Source organism: Scyliorhinus canicula, chromosome 14 (genome assembly GCF_902713615.1).
Source record: "Scyliorhinus canicula chromosome 14, sScyCan1.1, whole genome shotgun sequence".
Classification (NCBI taxonomy): domain Eukaryota; kingdom Metazoa; phylum Chordata; class Chondrichthyes; order Carcharhiniformes; family Scyliorhinidae; genus Scyliorhinus; species Scyliorhinus canicula.
Window position 1 is genome coordinate 76,977,857 of NC_052159.1, and position 24,036 is coordinate 77,001,892.

At 46.0% G+C, this 24,036-nt stretch overlaps 1 protein-coding gene across 1 annotated transcript in view; it reads right to left on the reverse strand.

Moving 5' to 3' along the window:
- The window catches only part of tenm4 (teneurin transmembrane protein 4), an 851,752-nt gene that overhangs the window by 16,797 nt on the left and 810,919 nt on the right, over nt 1-24,036 (reverse strand). The window contains 3 exon segments of the mRNA XM_038818655.1: nt 3,709-3,851; nt 7,015-8,626; nt 10,046-10,342. Coding sequence (XP_038674583.1) covers nt 3,709-3,851; nt 7,015-8,626; nt 10,046-10,342 — 2,052 coding nt within the window.

Genomic DNA, 24,036 nt, shown 5'->3' on the forward strand with positions numbered 1-24,036 from the left:
AAAATGCCATTTATTTACTGAACATGTTTGTCGTTGTAGTGCAAATTGTAGCCTGACATCAGAGAGAGGGGATTAAGTAACACAGGAATTGCACCTTAACGAGATGTGAAATAATAAATAATCACCTTAAATAATCACCAGTTTCTGCCTGAAATTCAAGGAGCACTTACCATGCTGGAACTGGCAAGCTTCTAGTTGACCGTAATGGAAATAATAATTGGTTAGTGGTTTTTGGATGATTTAAATAATTGCACAATTTAAATGTGGGTGACTTAAGTGATAGGAATTATTCTTAATGAAGTTCCTTTTTAAGTTATCACCATTGCCTCAGTAACCAATTGTGCAGCTGATAACCCTTGGTGAAAACAAAAATCTTCCATCTTTCTCCTTTGCTTCTCTATTTATAATTTTGAGTTAATGCCCCTTGTTACAAAAGCATTGTTGGAGCTATTTGCTACTCAATCTTCTTCTGTCAATTTGCAGAAATTCCACACTTGAAAATGTAAATTCAAATCTGATTTCCACTGGCTGCTGACTAAAACAATCAACCTGGCCAAAACGAGGCAAGGTGTAGGGTCCTTCATTTCAGAAGCATAGAACAAGGTAGCCTGTCTACAGTATATCAGGAGTGTGACTCTCTGGTCGTGGTGCGCTTGAGTGAGAGCACAACGCGGCCGGAGAAACCTCGAAGAGCCCTCCCGCGAGCTTCCCGGCAGCCTCTGTGCATTACAGGATTCGCCCAAGTCCTGTGAGGTGTCGGAATCGGAACTCCGCCCAAAAGGGGCAGGATCAAACAGCGTGCACTGAAGTAGGTTTGAAACTTTAAGGCCTACTTACGGCCTACCTACCATGGATCTACTGGCCCCCCTTGTATGGCAGGGCTATAATGGTAGGAGATTCAATTATGAGGGGAACAGATAGGTGCTACTGTGGCTGTCAACGTGACTCTAGGATGGTGTGTTGCCACCCTGGTGCCAGGGACCGGGATGTCACTGAACTGCTGCAGGGTGAGGGTGAAAAGACAGAGGTTATGGTACATGTTTTTACCAATGACATGGGTAGAAAGAGGGATGAGGTATTGCATCAGGAACTCAGGAAGCTAGGCTACAGACTAAGAAGCAGCACCTCTCAGATTGTAATCTCTGGATTATTCCCAGGGCCACGCGCTGGCGAGTATAGAAATAGGAGAATAGCACAGATGAATGCGTAGCTTAAGAGGTGGTGCAGGAGGGAGGATTTTAGATTCCTGGACCACTGGGATTGTTTCTGGGGAAGGTCGGACGCTCGACATCTGAACCAGAGCAGAACTAAAATCCTTGCGAGTGCTGTTGGGAGGAGTTTAAACTAATTCTGCAGGGACACACACACACATACACATGCAGACTGTTAGCAGAATAGGGACACAGCGTAACACAGAAAAACAATAAAATCAGAGAGAATACAGTAGTAGTAAGTTTCAGGAGAGAAAGACAAGACTGGATGGCCTCTACTTTAATGCCTGGAGTATTACAGGTAAAACGGATGAGTTAAGGGTGATGATTGACACATGGTATTATAATATAGTAGCCATCACGGAGATGTAGTTGAGGAAGGGGCAGGATTGACAGCTCAGAATCCCAGGATACGGAAACTTCAGGAGGGACAGGGGAGGAGGGCGAAGAGGGGGAGGCATTGCACTATTAGTTAAGCAGTCAATTATTGCAGTAAGGAGAGATGCTATCTTGGGGGTGGCATTAAATTAATTTTTGTGGGTCGAGCTTAAGAATACAAAAGGGACAGCTACATTGCGATGTGTTTATTATAGACCCCCAGATAGTCAGCGGGAAATTGAGGAGCAAATCTGCGCGCAATTTGCAGAAGTGTGTAAAAATAATAATAGTATGAATGGTCAAATAGACAGAAAAGTGGCAGATGGAATTTAATCCTGAAAAGTGTGAGGTTTTACACTTTGGAAGGAGCAATTTGACAAGGAAATATACAATGAATGGCACCACACTGGGAAGTCCTGAGGAACAAAGAGACCTTGGTATGTTTGTAAATAGATCTCTGAAGGTAGAAGGGTAAGTTCATAGGGTAGCGAAAAAGGCAGATGGTACTCTTGCCTTTATCAATCGTGGCATAGATTACAAAAGAAAGGAAGTCATGTTGGAGTAAAATAGAACATTGGTGAGGCCACAGCTGGAGTACTGTGTGCTGCTCTGGTCGGCACATTATAGGAAGGATATGATTGCACTGGAGGGGTTGTAGAGGCGTTTCACCAGGATGTTGCCTGGGATAGAACATTTAAGTTATGCAAAGAGGTGGATATGCTTGGGATGTTTTCACTGAGGAGGGAAGACTGAGGGGCGGCCTGGTGCACAAGATCTACAAGATTTTGAGGGGCACGGACAGGATAGGGTACAGCTGTCCCCCTTAGCTGTAGGGTCGGATACGAGGGGACAAAAATTCAAGGTGAGGAGCGAGAGGTTCAGGGGGAATTTGGGAAAACATTTTTTCCCCAGAAGGTGGTGAAGGTCTGGAATGCACTGCCTGGGAGGATGGTAGAGGCGGGTTGCCTCTCAACCTTTAAAAGGTACCTGGATGAGCACTTGGCACATCTTAATATTCGAGCTCTGGGCCAAGTCCTGGCACATGCGATTAGGATTGGCAGATCAGGTGCCTTTCATATGGTGGTTGATGGGCCGAAGGGCCATTTCTGCAGTGTATTTTTCTGTGATTCTGTGGTTTACCAGCCTCCCTTGGGAGGTTGCAGCCGGGTGCCGATCAATGCTGGTCCACAAGAATGTGGACCAGGCGGGATGGCCCCCAGGGAACTCGGCCATTGGAGACGGCTGGGTGGCCAGGGTCAGTGCAGGGTGGCCCCTTGGCCCTCCCCCTGGAACGTGGGCACTTTGGCACTGCCCAGCTGGCACTTGGCTCTGCCACCCTGGCACTGCCAAGGTACCTGGTGGCACTGCCAAGCTGGCAGGAGCATGGCCTGGATGCCAGTGCAAGGGTGCCCGGGTAGCACTGCCAAAGGTCTAGGCCCAAGCGGGGCCATGCCCATGAAAGGAGGGTGGATGGGGTTTGAGGGGTCAGATGTGTGCAGAGCCGGTAAGTAGGGGCCTCCGGGAGGTTGTGGGGGTGACGGATAGGGGTCCCGGAAGGGGCGGTGCTGTAAGGGGGCTTGGCAGGCCTGAAAACAGAGGCCCCCAGAGACCACATAGCAGAAATTCCTCACTTGGGTGATTTGGGGTAGTGCCCATGTGTGTGGGGGGTGACATTTCCCATGGGTGAGGGATGTGGGGAATTTACAAGCTCACTTAGAGATCGGGGCACCCTTTCAAAATGGCGGCCTGATCTCTGAGTTCAGCTCCTGAGTGCTGAAAAAAAATTCTAAGTGTGGGCTAAACCGGTGAGAAAGTCCCCAGGGCCCAAAAAAATGGCCACGTGTCATTGGACAGAGATGGGGAAACTAACCCCCTGAAAAACTCGTCGCGAATGAACTTCAAAAATCTTCCAGAGAATTGCGCCCAAGATCTTTTTATGATGTAGAGCAGTTTCATTTTGTCCGCAGCTCACAGCTAAATTAGGCAAAGTAACTGCAAATGGCTGAGGGTTAAGGCATTAGGAATTTGGAAGTAGATAAATATCATGAAATACTGCTGTTTTCCCACTCTTTCATGTTTCCATAATCATGTAATGGAAGGCACTTGTCAGTGATGTTACCTTGCTGTTGTCCCACTCTTGAGTTTTCATCTGAGTGTTGTGAAGCTCATAGGAAGGTTCCATTAAAGATGTTTCTGGTTTGGGATATCCTGGGATCACATTGTGCAGCTGGAATCCAAATGTCAGCAACCAACTGTTCACATCTGTGACATAGAAAAGAGAGAAACCGTATTCAACATCTGTCAGTTGTTTTACATACAGGCACGAGGGAACTGTTAATCTTTACTGCAGAATTACCACAATGAGCTGGATGGTCATTCTAACTTTCATCAGAAGTGTAAAATATAGAAAAGCAGTTAAGTTATGACTGTCATTTTGTATGTGTCAAATTAAATGATGTCTAATACAGATATTCCCAATGTGGTGTGGGCAGTATTTTGCAGATTCAATTTTTGAAACAAGTGGCATTTCTAATTAAGGGAGAAACAATGAATGTGGTGGGGGAAAGGGAAAATGGAAAAAGGTTAAGGATTGGGGATGAAAGGCACTGTTGAAGAGAAGGCTTTTTGAAGTAGGAAGGGCATGGAGCTCTATGAGACAGAAGAAGAACGGCTGAGCAGCCAGCAATGATTCAGTGGAGAGAGGGGTGGCTATGTATTGGTGTAAAAGGAGCAGAGGGTGCATAAGGGGATATAAAGTTGAAGGGAAAAGTGACCGTGAAGAAAGGCAAGAGCAATAATTTCAAATTGTTGGCCACACAAATTCCTGCCCTTCGCAGTGGCTCTTGGAAAGGGCGGAAAATCGGACAGTGAGATTTAAGTAAGTGTATTAAAATACCCTGGGCCTCATTTGTGGAACACTGGAGGAATTTCTAACACACACCACTAATCACTTGCAGATAAAAGGTCTAGAGTTAAAATCGGGCCATATAAATGGTACGGAAAATATAGCACATAAACACAGCAACACATAAATTTCCATTAAATTGAACTGGTAGTGTTAGCGAACAAATTATTTTTTTAATGATTAATTTTAAAACTTTGCCAGTAAAATATTATTTTTTATGTAAAGACCAGGATGACAGTAAAAGCTTATTGTTTTCAATGGAAACATTGCATTGATAATTATAGTAAGAAGTCTTACAACACCAGGTTAAAGTCCAACATGTTTGTTTCAAACACTAGCTTTCGGAGCACTGCTCCGAAATGAAGAGGTATGCTCCAGAAACATGTGTGTATATATATATATATATATACACAGACAAATTCAAAGATGCCAGACAATGCTTAGATTGTGAGCATTTGCAGGTAATTGAATCTTTACATATCCAGAGATAGGGGTAACCTCAGGTTACCTCTTCATTCACCTGAGGAAGGAGCAGTGCTCCGAAAGCTAGTGTTTGAAACAAACATGTTGGACTTTAACCTGGTGTTGTAAGACTTCTTACTGTGCTCACCCCAGTCCAACGCCGGCATCTCCACATCATTGATAATTATGTAATTGGTTTCATAAATACGATACATGCATAAGCAAATTTTGAAAGCAAATAAAATTTATTGTTTTCTACATTTATTTTAATTTGTAATTGAGGATGAATCACGTTCAGTATGTATTGTAATGCCATGGCTATGTTGTTGGTATCAAAGTTACCAGCTATTTTGAAGCAATGACTATACCATGTTCAATCATTGTAGATTTTAGACAATCATGCCATTTGTATTAAAGGTCATACATGAAAATAGACAGTCGCAGAGAATTGCTTTTTTTTTAGTTACATTTGAACGGATCTTTTTTAACACAAGGGTCAGAATTTTCCCTTTTTTTGCACAGAATGCTGGCTGAGGTGAGAAAACTGGCAGCAGCTCGCAGGCTGCACAGCTCAATATTTTCATCACATTGTGCGGAACTCTGCAAGAAGAATCTTCAGCCAGCATTGCTGGAATCTCAAAGGTGCCATGATGTCTGATAAAAACAAAGAGCTCCTAACCCACCCCCCAAATACATGGAGAACCCCCCTACATACACATACACACACACACACACACACACACACACAAAGGGAACCACCACGCCCCCATGGATAAGGGAAATTCCCCGATCTCCGCCATGGATAAGAAGAACTCTCCCATTGGCGCTCACCCGAGGAAGCAGTTCCGGGGGCAGTGCCAGAGGACATTGGCAGAGGGCTAAGGCAGTGCCAGGTGGGCAATGCAAGGGTACTACTCGGGCATGTCCCCCCCCCCCCCCCTCCTCATCCAGGAGCTATGCCTACCTGTGCACCCCTGGTGGGTTCCCTCTGGTTCCTGTTTCTGAAACCAGTTATAAACCTCGCTGATGTGACAGGGAGATCCGAATGTGGGGGGAACATATGGTGGGGAATTCCATTAATGACATTACAATTTATTTAAATGTGTTTCCAGATATTTTTGCGCGCGAGCCTCATTATGTCACCAGCGGGGGTTGGGGAGAATATGAAAACACAATCTCGCTGGCACGAATCTTGTTTTCTGACTCTCGTAGGATTTTGCGCACATGTCACCGTTTGCATCTGCAAAATTCCTGCCAACATGTTGTTCAACTTCACATTTTCTGCTGTTCCTTTAATACTAGTATTTCTTTCTTGTTAGAATCTACCCTGACACAACACAATTAACTTTGTTCCCTTAATGTATGGGTCAGGTGCAAATTTGCTTCACAGTTCTGTCACAAAAGTATATGTTGTTTTGAGAAAGCAAATTACTGCGGATGCTGGAATCTGAAACGAAAGGGAAAATGCTGGAAAATCTCAGCAAGTCTGGCAGCATCAGTAGGGAGAGAAAAGAGCTAACGTTTTGAGTCCGATGACTATTTGTCTCTCTGCTTTGACAAAGAGTCATCGGACTCGAAACGTTAGCTCTTTTCTCTCCCTACAGATGCTGCCAGACTTGCTGAGATTTTCCAGCATTTTCCCTTTTGTATATGTTGTTTTGTACATTTTAGAAACTATTATTGGTAAATAAGACTCAACAAACTCTTTTCAATCATAAGTTTCATTTCAATTATTGATCAAAGAACACTTGTCAGCTTGCTTTACAATGAATTCATTAAAGGGCACTGGGACTGCGGCGCTGAGGACTCAAGTTCGAATCCTGGCCCTGGGTCACTGCCCGTATGGAGTTTGCACATTTTCCCCATGTCTGCGTGGGTTTCACCCCCACAAGATGTGCAGGTTAGGTGCATTGGCGACGCTAAATTGCCCCTTAATTGGAAAAAAAATAATTGGGCACTCTAAATTTATTGAAAAAAATGTGGTAGCTATCTACATGAAACAGAATACATAATCACTGAAGTATTAATTTAGTAAAGAAAATAAAGAATCTTTCTTACCTGTCATATAACATTTGATATCCTGCATGTTGCTGACTGGATTGTTATTTTTAAACATGTACAAATTAAAAGGTATAAGACTGTCACTGAGGTGATTCCAAACATCATGATCTGGCGCTGTCCACCTTCCAGAAAGCACATCATAATCTCGTCGTCCAAAGTGCACTAGTTTGGTGAGAGGATCATACAAGCCACCATGATAGCCTACAATGAGTTGAAAGGCTGGATTTGTGTCCATATAAATCTCTCCATACGCAGTGTAAGTTATTTGCTTAATCATTAAACCGGTTCCACTGAATACAGCTAATGGGGTTCCTGTATTATCGCAGGCAACATAGAACTCATCACCACTGCTAATTTCCATAGCAAATAGGTGTCCCTGAAGGTCATAATAAAGGGATGCTATTTCAGAACTTGTATGATTGTACATATGTGTGACTCTCGCTGGGTTACTTAGATCTGCATAAAAGAATTGTAAATACACTCCATAGCTAGTTCTGCTCGAAACCCGTCTTCCAACTCCATCATATCGATAGTGTACTTTCCAACCATTGGTTTTACTATATGCTTTGCTAAGAAGTCCCGCTGAATTGTACTCAAGAATAATATTTCCTCTTTGTCGTAAGAAACCATCCTCATCTACTTTGTACTGTACCTCTCCAAGACGAGTAATCCTATCTCTCAGGTCATACCTCAGTGGAGTCAGACGAGCAGTATTGCCAGGGCTTAGCAAATGGAGATTTCCATTTAGATCATAGCTGTAGCGCCACAGAGGTTTGTCATTCAAGGATACCGTCTGCAATTGCCCATCTGCATCATATTCATAAGCATACCTGGATGTATTGGCATAGGGACCAACCTTCAATTCACGCTTTACCACTCTACCCATGTTGTCATATTGTACTGTCATCCAATACATGAGTGATCTGAAAATTTCATACTGGACTTCTTTCACTCGCCCGTAAGCATCAAAATGTTTAGTGTGAGTCATGACTGCAGTAGTGATAATCTGATTGATATCATAATAAATTACACCAAATTTTCCAAATTGTTCAATTTTCCCAGAAACATCATCATATCGATACAGATCAATAGGTAAAGGGGTCTCATTGATCACAGCTTGCATACTGGTAACTCGGAAACTGTTGTCATAGTTGTAATCAAAGCGGGCATTCACCATTCCTTCCTCGCTGAATCGAAAGATCTGTCTGTCAATTAGAGGGCCGATTTGCCTGAATCGTATAGTGCAAGTGAAGCCTTCATTCTGCAAGTTGACAGTTTTCAGCATTCCAGCTGTTTCGTCATAGGTATAGCCAATCCTAGTAGTATCATAAAGGATTTCAGAGAGCTTGGAAAGCTTGCCATACTTGTAAAGCACACGCCGTCCAGTTCCAAGATATGAGGTCTGCAATAGCTGATTGTCCTCAGTGTAATCTTGAATCACAGAAGCATTGCCCTCACGGGGTTTGTAGATGTTCCTGTAATAGCCCACAGAACGAATGGTTTCCAGGTTTTGCTGAGCCACATTTGGCATTGTCACAGAAGATAGCCGATCATTTTTGTCAAATTCAAAGATGTACTGTCTTTGACTATGTAGAAGGAGCACCGAGGACTGTGAGAAACAGGAGAAATAACCAATTATAGTTACTAAGTGTACATCACAATTTGAAGAATTCTGTTAACTATTTCATCTATTTGCATGAACTTGCATCAGTCTTCCTGGACAAGTTAATTAATTACAAAGAACAATCTATTTAATTTCATGGCATCTTAAATCTGTAGCTAAACCTAAACAAATGTTGAGAGCACAGGTCCTATAAAATTAATCAAATGTCTATAAATCATGTCAGCATTGTTTATTAATAGAGTACACAAGCTAGATTGGAACTAAATCCATGCATAACATGCAATAATTTCATTGAGGAAGGTGTGAGAAAACAGTTTTGTTTCAGATGAAAAATGTATAGTATTTGAAACGTGCCATAAATGGATCATCAGATCGCAGAATAATTTTCTTTACAATGTACGACATAACAAAGGAAACTAAAGTCTGCGACTATAACTGAAGAAATAAATGCAATTCAAAACAAGAATAATTAGGTACCAAAAGAGAAAATGCTGAAAAAAATCTCAGCAAGTCTGGCAGCATTTGTATGGAAAGAAGAGAGTTTTGAGTCCAGATGATCTTTGTCAAAACTCAACAATTGATGCTATTACACTGTCGGAAGCAGGAACTTAAGAAGTGGTTCCAGAGGAACACAAGTTAGCTTGTGGCAGCAGCAGCACCTTCGGGGGCACATTCTCCCTGCCATTTCACACTATAAATGTAAGGTACCCTGGTAGACTTGGGCAAGAAATAAGAGAATGTAATGTAAAGCTAACACTGTCAGGGAACTGATTGCAAACATTGTCATGTGAAATCAGCTCTACTGGTTTCGGCACTGCATCTGAGTGCCAAATAATCAGCTTATAAACAGATCCCTTTTTCATAACTGGCACTTGATTTCAAGGAGGACAGTGAAACTGGTTAAGGACATTGAAGGCCTCATTGAAAAGGGACATTGATAGCGATGTATGGGAGGTACTTGCCGCAACCTGCGATATGCGGCAATGCCTCATCCATCAAACCGCAACACAGTCGAAAACCGATCCCATCAACTCTGCTGAGGAGAAGTGGCAAAGGCAGCAGGAGGGAATGCAGAACACTGGCTCGCAACCTACTTTCCTCAGGGCAACCTCTGGCCTCTCTGCTCAACGACTGGCTCCAGGATTTACCATGGCACACACAAATCACAAAAGCTGGCAGATGAAATCCTCGTTCGGTGGAATCAATGATGATGACAATGATGAGAACAACGATGTTGAGCATAACTCTCCATATTCAAAATGCCCATATTATGCAATTTTCTAGTTGGTGAACTTTATAAGAAATTTGTTCATCTCCTATGTACAAGACAGCAACTCGCTCACTTTTGTCAAAATGTGCATGTGTAAAGAAAATTAACTTTGAGAGGGGCATGTGTGACAGTACCTTTTCAAGGTAAGTGTAGCTCCATGACTTGCCGTCTGCAAAGGTTCTGGATACAATCCTGCCGGCCTGGTCATAGTCAATTCTTTCTGACATGGTTCCTCTCTGGACACCTGCTACCTGACCAGTTGAAGAATATGTCACATTCACCCCATTTAGTCTGCTGCTTGGGGACCACAGAGTAGGTCGGCCAACCTGATCGTACAGGATTCGAAGGGTGAACTTCCGATGATCATCATATATTTTTTCTGTTCTAGTCACACGATCAAAATCAAGAGAGAGCAGATTTCGGCTATGGACCTGGAAAAAATTTAAAACAAGCTATAATACTCTTCAATCATGCTGTTTTATAGATCAGAAGGTAAGCAAAGTTTGAAAAGATCACATTAACTATGTGATCGGCAGCACGGTAGCACACATGGCTAGCACTGTAGCTTCACAGTGCCAGGGTCCCAGGTTCGATTCCCCGCTGGGTCACTGTGCGGAATCTGCATGTTCTCCCAGTGTCTGTGTGCGTTTCCTCCGGGTGCTCCGGTTTCCTCCATAGTCCAAAGATGTGCAAGGTTAGATGGATTGGCCATGCTAAATTGCCCTTAGTGTCCAAAAAGGATAGGAGGGGGTAGAGGGTTATGGGGATAGGGTGGAAGAGAGGGCTTAAGTGGGTCGGTGCAGACTCGATGGGCCGAATGGCCTCCATCTGCACTGTATGTTCCATGTTCTATATTCTATGGGATTTGTCAACAAATTTAATGCAGATCTGTGAGCCTTCTTTTGGCCTTCAGATATTTAGCAATGTCTTTTACTCTTATTTCTTCACACATCATACACATTTTTTCTACCTAGCCATTTATAAAAAGTCAGCAATTTTTGCTTTTAATCGTGTACTGATGAAGGCATCAAGCACAATATTTCTGCGCTAAGGCCTGGTGTGCATGCATTCACGGAATGCACGGAAGCAGAACAAATGGCAGAGCCTGGTTGTGCTGGATCCCGCCTGATTTTGCTCACGTTTGGAAGAAGCTGCCACCTGAAAAAGGTCTGTGGTTTATTAAGAAAGAATTTTCATTTATATCATTCCCCTCATTCCTTAGGGTGTCCCAGAGTGTTTCATTCCCAAATGAATTATTTTGTGAGTGTAAACATGGCAGAAAATTTGCATACAACAATAAGTTGCATTGCTATTATTAACACAGTGGCACAGTGATTAGCACTGCTGCCTCACAACACCAGGGACCTGGATTCGATTCCGGCCTTGGGTGACTGTGTAGAGTTTGCATGTTCTCCCCGTGTCTGTGTGGGTTTCCTCTGGGTGCTCCAGTTTCTTCCCACAGTCCAAAGATGTGCAGGTTAGGTAGTTAGGGAATGATCAATGCACGGGGTTACTGGGATAGGGCGGGGGCGTGGGTCTGGGTGCCCTTTTGGACGGTTGGTGCAGACGCGATAGGCTGAATGGCCTTCTGTAGGGATTCTGTGGAATTTATGAATGGCTAGTTATTCTATTTTACTGACATTGATTGAAATAAGAATGTTGACAGGATCACAGAACTCTGCTCTTTTCCGGCATGTACCGTAAGATCTTTCTTATTAATATGAGTAGGCAAATAAGACTGAGTTCAACATTTGATTTGAAAGATAACACCTCCTACAATTGTGGAACTTTGTGCACACATATTTAAAGAAAGCTACACCTGTACTTGGGATTAAATGTAAAGTTGTGAAGTACTCACGTTTGTAAGTGGGCTACTGTTGCAATTAAGGTACGTGATAATGAGAATGGATGTACTAAAAATCCTACCAATTAACTACTACAACCTTCCTATAAACCGGCAACTTTTCCAGAGGCCAAAGGGAAAGCTGCCCATGGCTTTAGAATTCTGGGACACAGAACTCATAGATATGCAACTGAAAAGGATACTTCGAGATCATCACAACTGTGTAAAGGTTCTAAGGGCAATCACCAAAGGTTCAAGACAACTGACAAATGTGATTTGGTGAATGTGATTCTTATTTGTGACAACAGCAGGGAAGCTTCATCTTCGGTGAATGGCATCGTTCTAATTTGTGTCAACTTTGCTGGAATCTGTGACAGAGCCCGACCTAAGGAGCAGCCAGGGATTAATTCTTGCCTCCGACTGCATGGAAGTATAGACTGTGGCTCTAATGGAAGATGGAGAGAGGACCAGCTTCCAGACCTGGAGGTCATAGAACAAAAAACAAAGAAAAATACAGCAGAGGAACAGGCTCTTCAGCCCTCCAAGCCTTCAACGACCATGCGGCCCATCTGAATTAAAACCCTCCCAACCTTCCGTGGACCATATCCATCTATTCCCATCCTACTCATGTATTTGTCAAGACATCCCTTAACAGTCACTATCGTCTCTGCTTCAACTACCTCCCCTGGCAGCGAGTTCCGGACTCCCACCACCCGCTGTAAAAAAAAAATGTTTTCGTACATTTCCTTTAAACCTTGCCCCTCACACCTTAAACCTATGCCCCCTAGTTATTGACTCTTCCATCCTGGGAAAAAGCCTCTGACTATCAGTGCAGAAGGAGGCTATTGAGCCATCAAGTCTGCACCAGCCCTTGGAAAGAGCATCCTACTTAAGCCATGGCTTCCACCCTATCCCCATAACCCAGTAACCCTACCTAACCTATTGGACATGAAGGGCAATTTAGCATAGCCAATCCACCTAACCTGCGCATCTTTGGACTATGAGAGGGGTTACTGGGTTATGGGGATAGGGTGGAGTTGTGGGCTTGGTCGGGCTGGTGCAGACACGGGTCGAATGGCCTCCTTCTGCACTGTAAATTCAATGATTCTATATCCTCTTTTACCCATTCCTGACTCCTTGTTTAAGTTATTTTCTACTCTCCTCGTATCCCACATTTGCTTTGTGTGTTCCAAGCCTCCTAGCCTTGACAAATGCTTCCTTTTTCTTTTTCTTTTTGACTAGGCTCATAATATGTCTCGTTATCCAAGGTTCCCGAAACTTGCTATACTTATCCTTCATCTTTACAGGAACATGCCGGTCCTGAATTCTTATCAACTTACACTTGAAAGCCTCCCACATGCCAGATGTTGATTTTCCCTCAAACATCTGCCTTCAATCTACATTCTTCAGCTCCTGCCAAATATTGTTATAATTAGCCTTCCTCCAATTTAGCACCTTCAGCTGAGGACTACACTTACCTTTATCCATCAGTACCCTAAAGCTTACTGAGTTATTGTCACTATTCCCGAACTGCTCCCCAATGAGACCTTGACCACCTGTTCAGGCTACTTTCTCCAAGACCTTTCAAAATCAGATAGATGTCATTTATTCACCTTTCCTGCTGATCAGCAGGCAGAAGGATCCGATGGTTGGAATAGACATTGTTGAGGCTGACATTTTCAGGATAACAAAACAGGCCTCTCACCTTCCCTCCCAGTGAACCACAACAGTGGCACATAGGAAAAAACACTAGATGGTTCAGCCGTTTGTGGCTTCCTCCAAGGACATAAGTTACCAAGTGAAGAGGGATGTATTAGTTCTGTGAGCTTTTTGTAGCATTGGAGAAGTCAAACACTTCCCATGATACAGGTCTTCAGGTTACAAGAAGCACTCGATTACGATAAAATCACATTGAGAGACCCATGTTTTAGGAAGGATTAAGTTGGCTTCTGCAGTTTGTTGTATTGTATAATAACAATCTTCAATAAATTTTGTTTGACGTTCAACATTCTTTGCATGTTGTCACACATATTCTGACCATGGAGTGAGTTTTCTGTGAAATAAGCTGTGCTGATTTTTATTCGAGGTTCAAAAAGCAATGTTGGTGAAGTGCAATGGAGCTTGGAAAAATCAGAAACTCTATTAAACTGGATAACCTTATCTTACTATAAAAGCAAAAGATTGCGGATGCTCGAAATCTGAAATAAAAACAGAAGATGCCGGGAAACGTCAGCAGGTCTGGCAGCATATGTGGCGAGAGAAACAGTTCAGGTTTTGAGTCTCTATAACCCTTTTCCACTGATGGCTGCAGCCCCAGTTTCTCAAAGTAGTGCTCCCCTATTGACTCTTTGGTAGGTTGTACTTAAGTGCTCATCGAAATACTTCTTAAACGTTGTGAGGGTTCTTGTCACTGCTACCCTTTCAGGCAGTGAGCTCCAGATTCTCACCACTCTCTGGACGGAAATGTTTTTCCTCACATTTCCTTTAAATCTCTTGCCCCTTAACTCAAATCTCTGCCCCCTGGTTATTGTCTCTTTTACTGAGGCGTACCTTACTATCCACCCTATCTACGTCCCTCATAATTTTATACACCTCAATCAGGTCCTCTCTCAGTCATCTCTGCTCCATGGAAAACAGCCCCAGCCTAACCACTCTCTCTTGGTAGCTGAAACACTCCAGCCCAGGCAACATCCTGGTGAATCTCCTCTGCAATCTCTCTAGTGCAATCACTTTCTTCACATTGTGTGGTGACCAGAACTGTGCACAATACTCCAGCTGGGGCCGAACCACCGTTTTATACAGTTCCAGTATTATCTCTCTGCTCTTAAATTCAATGCCTCAGTTAATAAAGATGTGGAAATCCTAGTGTTGGACTGGGGTGAGCACAGTAAGAAGTCTTACAACACAGGTTAAAGTCCAACAGGTTTGTTTCAAATCACTAGCTTCGGAGCACTGCTCCTTCCTCAGGTGAATGAAGAGGTATGATCCAGAAACATATATATAGACAAAGTCAAAGATGCAAGATAATGCTTTGAATGCGAGCATTTGCAGGTAATTAAGTCTTTACAGATCCAGAGATAGGGGTAACCCCAGGTTAATATCTGTGCGGCAACCGAAGAGGAAAGAGTTGAATTAAATCCCTCCGGAAGGCCGCTGCCCTCGACTCTACATGTATGCTCAAGCCGTCAGGAGTTGCGTCAATGCCAGATTCATCAGTTGTATTCACAAGGCAGCCCCGAATGTCACCCAAGCACACGCAACACCATCCGCGCTCTCAAGACCAGCCGCAACATGGTCATCAAACCAGCAGACAAAGGAGAGGCCACCGTCATACTGAACAGAATGGACTATTGCAAAGAAGTATACCGACAACTCAACAACCAGGAACACTATAGACAGTTAGCAGCAGATCCGACCAAGGAACACACTCGCCAACTGAATAGTCTGATCAAGATCTTGGATCCAGACCTTCAGAGCACCCAACATGCTCTCATTCCACATACTTCCCGCGTTGGAGATCTCTACCACTTCCCAAAAATACACAAGGCCAACACACCAGGCCATCCTACCGCATCAGGCAATGAGACCCTGTGTGAGAACCTCTCTGGCTACATCAAGGGCATCTTGAAACCCATCGTACAAGGAAGGCCCAGCTTCTGTCGCGACACGACAGACTTCCTACAGAAACTCAGCACCCATGGACCTGTTGAACCAGGAACGTTCCTCGTCACAATGGATGTCTCGGCACTCTACACCAGCATCTCCTATGTCAACGGCATTGCTGCAACCGCCTCAGAAATCAACACCGACAACTGCCAATCTCCAGACGTAATTCTGCAACACATCCGCTTCATTCTGGATCACAACGTCTTCACCTTCGACAACAAGTTCTTCATTCAGACACACAGAATAGGCATGGGGACCTCGCACCTCAATATGCCGACATCTTCATGCACAATTTTGAACAAGACCTCCGCACTGCACAGGACCTTCAACCGACGTTATGCACCAGATACATCAATGACATTATTTTCCTTTGGACCCACGGCGACGAATCACTGAAACAACTACACGATGACATTAATAAGTTACATCCCACCATCAGAATCACCATGGACTATTCTCCAAAATCGGTTGCATTCTCGGACACACTCATCTCCATCAAGGATGCTCAACTCAGCACTTCGCTTTACCGCAAGCCCACGGATAACCTCACAATGCTCCACTTTTCCAGCTTCTACCCTAAACACATTAAAGAAGCCATCCCCTATGGACAAGCCCTCCCTATACACAGGATCTGCTCAGACGAGGAGAACGTAACAGACATCATCAGACGCTGAAAGATGCCCCCGTACGAATGGGATCTGACGCTCGATTCATCGATCGACAGTTCCAATGCACCACAGCAAAAAACCACACCGACCTCCTCAGAAGACAAACACGGGGCACAACCGACAGAGTACCCTTCATCGTCCAGTACTTTCCCAGAGTGGAAAAAACGACAACATCTTCTTCGCAGCCTTCAACACGTCATCGATAAAGATGAACATCTTGTCAAGCTCATCTCCACACCCCCACTACTTCCCTTCAAACAACCGCACAACCTCAAACAAACTACCCAGCCTTCAGAACAGCGACCGTGACACCACACAACCCTGCCATGGCAATCTCTGCAAGCGTGCCAGATCATCAACATGGGTACCACCATTACATGTGTTAATACCACCCACCAGGTACACGGTACATACTCGTGCGACTCGGCCAACGTGTCTACCTCATACGCTGCAGGAAAGGATGTCCCGAAGTGTGGTACATTGGCGAGACCATGCAGACGCTGCGACAACGGATGAACGAACATCGCGCGACAATTGCCAGGCAGGAATGTTCCCTTCCAGTCGGGGAACACTTCAGCAATCAAGGGCATTCAGCCTCTGATCTCCGGGTAAACGTTCTCCAAGGAGGCCGACAGTACAACGCAAAATCGTCGAGCAGAAACTGATAGCCACGTTCCGCACACTTAAGTACGGTCTCAACCGGGACCTTGGATTCATGTCGCATTACATTCATCCCCCACCAACTGTCCTGGCTTGAGATAATTCACACCTCTTTCACCTGGGGTTACCCCTATCTCTGGATCTGGAAACATGCTTGCATTCAAAGCATTATCTTGCATCTTTGACTTTGTCTATATATATGTTTCTGGAACGTACCTCTTCATTCACCTGAGGAAGGAGCAGTGCTCTGAAAGCTAGTGATTTGAAACAAACTTGTTGGACTTTAACCTGGTGTTGTAAGACTTCTTACTCAGTTAATAAATGCAAGAATCCCATGAGCCTTCTGAACCACCTTATCTTCCTGTCCTGCTGTTTCCAGAGATCTGTGGACATGCACATCAAGGTGGCTTTGATCCTTGTACTTCCTTGGGTCCTACCATTCATTGTATATTCCCTTGCCTTGTTAATCCTCCCAAATGGATTACCTCAGACTTTTCATGATTAAATTGCATTTACTACCTTTCTGCCCATCTAACCAGCCCGTCTATATCATCCTGTAATCTAAGGCCTTGCTCCTCACTATTTACTACACCACCAATTTTTGTGACATCTGTAGACTTACTTATCATACCTTCGACATTCACATCCAGATCAATAATGTATACTATAAACAGCAAGGGACCCAGCACCGATCCCTGTGGAACACCACTGGACACAGGATTCCAGTCACAAAAACAACCTTCAACCATCACCTGTTGCCACTAAGCCAGTTTTGGATGCAGTTTGCCAAATTGCCCTGAATCCCATGGGTTCTTACCTTCTTCATCAGCATCCCGTGTGGGATCTTGTCAAATAGTGCCGAAGCAGATGTTCAAAAATTTGTTTTAATTTGTAGGATTAATTCTTGCTTCAGGACACTTCACACAAAAACCTTACCATGTCATAAAAGCAACTGAAATTTGAATTGCTTTTGACGTTAATGTATATTACTGTAATAGAGTATGATTACATTATCGAAAAGTATCTATGCGTTCATTATTCAAAGTAAGCCTAATCTCCACAAATCTTTGGAATATTGAATTAATTCGCTTTTACAAAGCAATTCCATTTTTGTTTGTATTTTCATATTTGTTTCCATCTGTATAAGACAGAGACAGCTTGATGATTAAAATTCAATTAAGTCATCAACCTATTGAGCTTGAAACCACATTAACAGAACCAATATAAAACAATTAATGACCACACCATTATGTTGCACAAAAACAGAAAATGCTGGAAAATCTCAGCAGGTCTGACAGCTCCTGTGGAGAGAGAAGAGCTAATGTTTCAAGTCTGGATGACTCTTCATCAAATTCATCTACTTCGATTCAAATGAGCCTTGTAAGCAACAAGTGTCCATTCCGACATGTATTCATGGCTCTCAGCCTTGGATAGTAGCTCTGTATAGATTTCACTATCAGTCAACACAATTGAATATCCAACAGATTTTCCACTGTAATATATTCCTGATAATCTGCTTTTCCTCAATCTCTGTTCTGTTCTTCCGGTGCATTCCTGAGCCTTTCCTCCACTGAAACCAATCTCACCGCTTTGCTCTGCTGTTCTCTTTCTTGAGGCTGGACTTGTTTAGGACTTCGAATATTTAATGTTTCGCATTTTCTTCCTTATTTCTCCACGCACTTCCTACCTTCAATTAAATCATTCTTTCTCAGCAGGATAGTAACACAGACATATTAAAGTTAGGGATCCATGACTGTCTGATTCGGAGAAGCAAATGTAAATATTACTGATGCTCCATGATCAACTGGTAAATTGTTTCTTTGCAGTAGGTGTCATAATATCCACTCATGGATATAATGAGATACAGACGGGCAGTGATTGACACCTATGAACACACACGACACAGAACAACCAATCACCAGACAGGACACTACCACTATAAAACACACGAGGCATTAAGACTCGGCCTCGTCTCATCACTGGATACAGCTAGAGAGATATTTGGAGTGCACAAGGCCAGGAGCACCTTCTCCATGAGACAGAGAGCCAGTCTGGTCAAGCCAGTCTGAGGTTATCAGTTAGGTTAATAGAGTGTCAACCCACAGCAGATTATGTACAGCAACAAGCAAGTTCAATAAAACAGTGTTGGACCATCTCCTGTGTCGGAAGCCTGATTCAAGTCTCACTGCATCCAGTTGCAGTCGATGTTAGACCAACTCAGATAACACATCAGTAGGGTGCGGGGAGGATATCTTTCCTCGCTAATGTTCATGAGGTTAAAGATCAGCAATGATTGTACTGAATGGCACAACAGGCATGAAGTGCCCAATGCTGTATTCCACTCCTATCTCTTACATTCTTAAACTACAGTGTGAGTAAACCTCCTTCTCAGTGAAAGCAGTTGGGTTTCCGTTATAGACACTTGTGATTTAAATCTGTGACTTGTTTCATTAGAAAAATTAAATGGTGCAACCAGATATTGAAGGGTTAAGATATTTAAAAATGAAATAAGTGTGAGAGCCAACAACATGGCCCCAGCACTGTGACAGCAGAAACGTCACCTTTCGGGAACTCTGTGCCTCTGCATTGCCCTGAGCTTACTTTCCAGTTTATTGGAAAATCAGCTCCTTTGTATAATTTTGCAGCTCTCATGACACACAACACCTGAAGCAAAGGAGCATGCTATCTGGCATAAGCAGCTCTTTAATATGGTCACATTAAAGCTGTACTGCTATTGAAGGTAGAAATAGCAGCAGCACAACCTAAACAATGAAAGAAGCACTCGATGGGGAAGCTGCCTCTCCAACATAGGTTTGGCTGGGAGCAATCTCCACACTTTCAGCCATGGCGCTGAAAGTCTTTGGCCGGCATTCCAATCTCTGATATGTGAGGCCAGTAGATTTATTATCATTCTATTCATATTTCTGTCCTCCTCAGCTGAGATGTGACAGGCCCTCACCCTTTGGCAAGCTGTCTCTTGAGATTTCCCTGTGACTAGTATCTGCTGCTGCTTAATAGTGTCTGATGTTTCACCTTGTGCAGGTGGGGAGTGGTAGAGGATATATGGTGGTGTCTCCTCGGAAGGATTTCTTCAATATCCTCTGAGGTGACATCTGGGAGAGTTATATCCATTGAAGGACTGGCAGGAAAGAGAGGAGTTAGGAGCACATTGAAAGATTCAAAAATCGCAGTTAGATGACAGATATCACAGCTTGATGATACATTTTTTCAGAGGTTTGTGAAGAAGTGCAAATAATAGAGACTTCTTAGAAGGAGAGTGCATGGGCGAAATTCTCCGACCCCCACGACGGGTCGGAGAATAGCGGGAGGGCCTTCCCGACATTTTTCCCGCCCTCCCGCTATTCTCCCCCACCCCCCGCCCAACTCCCGACCCGAATCGCTGCCGCCGTTTTTTTTACGGCCGGCAGCGAGTCACAGCTGTTCAATGGGCCGAAGTCCCAGCCCTTTACGCCGTTTTTACGAACGGCAAACACACCTGGTCTGGCCGTTCGTAAAAACGGCGTCACAAACTCGCTTTTCATAACCATGGCACCGATTGGCACGGCAGTACCACGGCCGTGCCAAGGGTGCCATGGGCCCACCGATCGCGGGCAGCGGGCCCGATGCCCGCGCACTCTTTCTCCTTCCGCCGCCCCGCAGTATCCATTCGCGGGGCGGCTGAGGGGCAACCCGGCCCGCGCATGCGCGGGTTTCGCGCAAATACGCGATGACGTCATCCGCGCATGTGCGGGTTGGAGTCTTCCAATCCGCGCATGCGCGGCTGACATCATATGACGCGTCAGCCGGCGCTAACTCCGGCAAGCGGGCTTAACGATATTCGTTAAGCCCGTCATGTCGGAGCCTACGGCGTCGGGCTGCTAGTCCCGACCGGGGACCAGAATCGGTTCCCGGTCGGGAAGGGGCGCGCTGGCGTCAAACCCGCCCGGGTTTGACGCCAGCCTTACGATTTCTCCCGTTTTGGGAGAATCGCGCCCCATATGTTTGTAATTTTGGCTTGTTGTCTGGATGTAGCAAAGTGGAGTATGCAAATGATTCTACAGAATGCTGTGAAAAAGGTGAACAAATAGTTGGAGGAGGCTTCTCCAACTTCCCCATCCTTACTCATAGCAGGGGCAGCACGGTGGCAGAGTGGTTGGCACTGTTGCCTCACAGCTCCAGGGTCCCAGGTTCCATTCCGGCCTCGAGTGACTGTCTGGAGTTTGCACTTTTTCCCTGTACCTGCGTGGGTTTCCTCTGGGTGCTCCGGTTTCCTCCCAGAGTCAAAAGATGTGCAGGTTAGGTGGATTGGCCATGATAAATTGCCCCTTAGTGTCCAAAAGGTTAGGTGAAGTGACTGAGTTACTAGCCCCTAGGGTGGAGGCGTGGGCTTAAGTAGGATGCTCTTTCCAAGATCTGGTGCAGACACGATGGGCCAAATGGCCTCCTTCTGCACTGTAAATTCTATGATTCTATGATTCAGAGCCCAGTGCATGGGTACAGAAGACACAGCTGAAGCATCTGTCACCATCTTCAATGGCCCGAAGGTCTTGTGATTGGCCTGATATCACCACCGTCAGAAAAACAATTGTTTAGCCAATCCATTGGGTGCGATTCTCCGGAAAGATTTCAAAGTGTTTCAGCGATCAGGAATTGCCGCGAGTTTCATGCTAATAAGTTTCAGCAGCACTTAAGCAGCACTTGCTCAGCCATCCCCAGCCAGCTCACAACAATGGCGCCGAGAAGACCAGCCCCCCCGATTCGGGGACGATGACCAAGGGAGGCTCCGAGACGCCGTGGAGTCAGGAGGGATGTCCTGTTCCTCAGGAGGTCCTGGAGGGTTAGCCATAGGGCAGACAATGATGTCTGGGATGAGATGGTGGCAGCTGTGTGCGCCGGCGACTGGCCTCCAGTGTAGGAAGAAGGTAGACACCAATGCAGCCCCCCACCCACCCCCCCCCACCACTCCAAGACCTGTCCGCCCCACGGGAGCATCCCCCCCCTACTCTCCATGCGACCTGCAACCCTCCCTCCAACCACCTCTCCACCATCAATACCCGCAACCCTCCTTTCATATCCCCTCTCCCACCTCTGTGAACCACATGTGTGGCTAACGATGCCCGCTTTGTATCTCCTCAGGAAAAACTCTCCCATAATCGCCGGGAGACGGCCCAGACTGGCGGTGATGTGCCAGACCCAAGAATACTCACCTCCCTTGAGGAGAATGCCCTGGAGGTGACTGGTGTGGCCGGGGACAGAGTGGTCACCCACGGGGAGGCTGGCAGATCCCACAGAGGTGAGGAACAACCGGGCTTCGCCCGTGGAACCTATCAAATGTGTGTTAATATTGCCTTAACGATTGACTGACCCATCATGCCCACAAGTCCATTCTCCGACAAGTTCTCCAGCCGACGGCGCCGGCCCATCCTGGGCAGCACCCTCTCCAGTCTCCCAGAAAACCACCTCAGAGGAGACCTCTGAGGATACCACCTTAATAGTCGCGGCTCAGCTGTCATCCCCACCCTCTAGCGCAGATACACACACCTCGGTGAGAAATGTCAGTGGTCAGGTTTCCGGGGCACAATCTGGTGAGCACCACACTGTTGCAGATGTTCATCAGGTGGAGGCTGGAAACCCCAAGGACAGCAGTCAGAGGGCTGCTGGATCCCAGGACGCAGCTGGGTCCCAGCCTGATTCTGAGCCTCTGAAACAGGGTTACCCGGAGCAGATGGGGATGTTAGGGAGCAGCCGGAATATTCAGAGGGAGATGTCAACGTCACTCCAGCAGATCCATAGCCGCTTTGAGGTGTTCCAGAGGCTATGGGCACAGGAGATGTCGCCGGCAATGCGTGGCACCGAGGCCAACAATGCCAGGGTGGCGACCGTAGTGAAGAGCCTGGTTCACAATGTCGGCGCCATTAGTGAAGGCGTCCAAGGTGTTGCGCAGTCGGTGACGGCCACGGCTGAGGGTCTCATCACAATGTCTGCCTCACTAGGGGATGTCAACCAGTAGCAGGCTGACCTTGATGAGGTTCTGCGGGACATGCCTGCTCTCAGATGAGAATGGCCAAGGCGCTGCGAAGCTTGTCCCAGTCGCAGGAGGGCATTGCCGAGGTGCTGCAGAACATGTCCCAATCGCTGAGGAACATCGGCAAGGACGTCGACACGATGGTGCAGACATTGGGGAGTCACAAGGGCTGGCAGAGCCAGATGATGCAGGGGCAGCCGGGGCGTGAACCAGGGCGGAGGGAGTGATGAGTGCCAAGCAGACCTGTCCCACGAAGTGGGGGTGGTGGCCATCAGCTCCCCTGAGTTCCACCCTCTGATGAGGCCGCTCCCCATAGTCAGCACACAGGACAGGGCTGTGCATGTGCTGTCAAGTGCAACGGTGCCCTCCGGCCTCAGAGCCCCCAGAGGACGCCCACCAGTGGCATTGAAGGCCAGGGGACAAGGTAAGCAGCTGGCTGCCTCTACCTTTGATGTGCATCCTAGGGAGACATCCAGACATAGTGGTAGAGCTAGGAAGGCCAAGCACATCGAGGATCACTGAGGGCACTGGGGTGGGGCGGGAGGTTGGGCTTTGGGAGGGTGGGGAGGGGAGTGGGGTGGTGGGGAGGGCAACACCATGGGGAGAGTAGTGAATTAAACACCCTTGTGCACAACCATTATGATGCCTCTGTCACTTCCTTTCGCAATGCGGCCGACCTCCGAACCCTTGGCCCATCTCTCCAGGCATCCCTCCATCTCTGGGCACACCGTATGCAGGTGGTGGTGTGAGCGAGCACTCAGCAGACAGGCAGGGGTCTCAGACTATGGCACAGATTGAGGAGCACTGGCGCTCAGCTCTCTGCGGGTTACCATCACACCCCTGCCCTCGACAGTGACCCACTGACGGTGCCGACACAGTCTCAGCACATCTGGAGTGATGTGACACATATGCCCTGGGAGGGTGGGAGTGACGGACCAGGACACGTCCGAAGTGAATCGGGCGAGAATGAGGGCCCCCCTGCCCTCTGGGCTTGGCGGACCCTCGCTGCTGCCGCCTGTCCTGCCGCCTCTGGCTGGTCCACAGGCTCCTCCTCAGTGCAGGAAGTGTAACTGAGTGCGGTCTTGGTGGGCGTTCCTCACTCTGTGCTGTTAGATAGAGGGGAACATCTCCGACAAGTGCTGGGGACGACCCCGCTAATCCCGCCCAGAATAGACTCTGTTTTTGGTGAGATCACACCCAAAACCTGGGCTGTGAACTGGTCACGATGTAAAAGGGAGTTCAGAAGGTAAACCTTGGATACTA